General features: G+C 46.0%; 1 protein-coding gene across 1 annotated transcript in view; it reads right to left on the bottom strand.

Annotated features, from left to right (window-relative positions):
• The window catches only part of LOC116686864 (voltage-dependent calcium channel subunit alpha-2/delta-4), a 158488-nt gene that overhangs the window by 107289 nt on the left and 49144 nt on the right, over positions 1 to 2055 (bottom strand). Inside the window, exon 25 of the mRNA XM_032511910.1 lies at positions 1817 to 1909. Coding sequence (XP_032367801.1) covers positions 1817 to 1909 — 93 coding nt within the window. The remainder of the gene's footprint in view (positions 1 to 1816; positions 1910 to 2055) is intronic.

Here is a 2055-nt window from a genome sequence, read left to right as displayed (position 1 = left end):
AGCGCTGCCTTTCGTGGCTACTCAACGACACTACACATTCACACTTTTTCTTTAAAGTCTTACCGTTTGAGTCTGTCTTTCTGTCTTTCCCTGTATGTCTTTCTTTCTTTCTTTCTCTGTCTTTCCCTGTCTTTCTCTGTATGTCTTTCTTTCTCTCTCTGTCTGTCTTTCTCTCTCTTTCTGTCTCTTTGTCTGTCTGTCTCTGTCTTTCCCTGTCTGTCTTTCTCTGTCTTTCCCTGTCTGTCTTTCTCTACCTTTGTCTGTCTGTCTCTGTCTTCCTCTGTATTACACAACCTTTATCCGTGTACTTATTCCTTTCCCCAACAAAATTCATCATAAGAAGTTAAACATTAAAGAAATAAAACCGATAAAACACAAGTACCGTTCGAGTCTGTCTTTCTCTAAAAGACGGAGACGCATATTAATGTTAAAAAACCTCATAAAGGGACATTTTCCTGCCATGGGACCTTTAAGGCTCAGGTGAACATTTTTGGCTTTTTGTCTTGTCTTGGAATGTAACTACATTTAAGTAAGTTTACTCCAGTAATGTACTTAAGTGCAAATGTTGAGGTACTTGTACTACACTTGAGTCTTTTCTTTTCACGCCACTTTCCACTTCTACACGTCAGAGAAACATATTGTACATTTTACTCCACTTCGTTAATCTCGCGGCGTTAGAGTATTTTGACAGTGTGGTGTTAGTACTTTGTAAATCTTTACAATCCTTTCATGAGAGAACCCAGCAGGGCTGCTTAGTAGCACCACCCAAAATTATTCTTAAAACTGTCCATTTTCAGCGTGTAACGTTGCTCAGAAGACAGTTAATTAAAAGAAAGAGGAAAGTGAGGGACGTCCACTACTTCCACCTACGAATCATCAATCACCCCCCCGCCCCCCCCCCTTACCCCCCCCACACTGCCCCCATCCTGGTCCACAGTCTCGGCACCGGCACTATTTTATGTCGTATGTCTTTTCCACCAAGGCTAACCAGGTGCTGGTTCTGGTTCTGGTGCCAGTTCGGTGCTGGTTCTACTCTCCAGTTCTCTAAGAACCAGCTCGATTCAGGGCTACGTCACAACGTGACTGCCAGGTACCGCCGTTGTCCCAGGTTTCTTCCTAAAAGGAAGTTTTTCCTCGCCACTGTGGCCCTGTTGCTTGCTCTGGAGGAAACTACTAGAACTGTTGGGTCCTTGTAAATTCTGGAGTGTGGTCTAGACCTGCTCTATCTGTAAAGGGTCTCCAGATAACTCTTGTTATGAATTGATACTATAAATAAAATTGAATTGAATAGCACCGCGTCATGACAATCAACCATAACGGAGGACTACATACCCGATATTTCTGCTCCTGGCTTTACAAATTCACACTGGATTCAAAGACGGGCCTCGACGGCTCTCCGTGGACCGCTATGGACCGAGGACGCGTTTGAGAAAAAAGGGAATTATCTCACCTGATTTAACGTTTATTATTATCTTTTGCTGGGTTGCCATGGCAACTTCAGTAGCGTCAAGCAAAACACCCGTTAGGGTGAACAGACGTCCCGAGACTGGTCTCAATTTACCCGACAAAAAGCCCATCGGGACCCGCTCCCAGCACCTGACGTAACCGGTTCTTATCTCTAGACCAGCGCTACGCTGGTGCTGAGTTGGACCCGTGTTCTTGGCCCAGAACCAGGTTTATTTGTGTGGAAAAGCAAAGAACCGGTTCGGTATTTGGCCCTGACTCTGTACCAGGACCAGAACTACCTTGGTGGAAAAGACACAGATGTTAAACAGATGTTGAGTCTTCCTGTGATTCTGCCTGGTTCCGGTCTTACTTTGCCACTCTGGTCTCCACTCCCGCGTATCTTATGATCCTCATCAGACCCGAACGGGTCCCGAGGAAGGCCGTCTCCACACCCATCTCCACCCTGCACGCACACACACACACACACACACACACACACCATACAGAGACGGCCCACACAGACACCCCGTACCACAGCAGACAACAGACACCAGACACACACACACACACACACACACAACCGCGGACAAACACATACAACATACAGAG

This window comes from Etheostoma spectabile, unplaced genomic scaffold (assembly GCF_008692095.1).
Source record: "Etheostoma spectabile isolate EspeVRDwgs_2016 unplaced genomic scaffold, UIUC_Espe_1.0 scaffold517, whole genome shotgun sequence".
Taxonomy (NCBI): Eukaryota; Metazoa; Chordata; class Actinopteri; order Perciformes; family Percidae; genus Etheostoma; species Etheostoma spectabile.
This window is presented reverse-complemented; position numbering and strand designations above follow the sequence as displayed.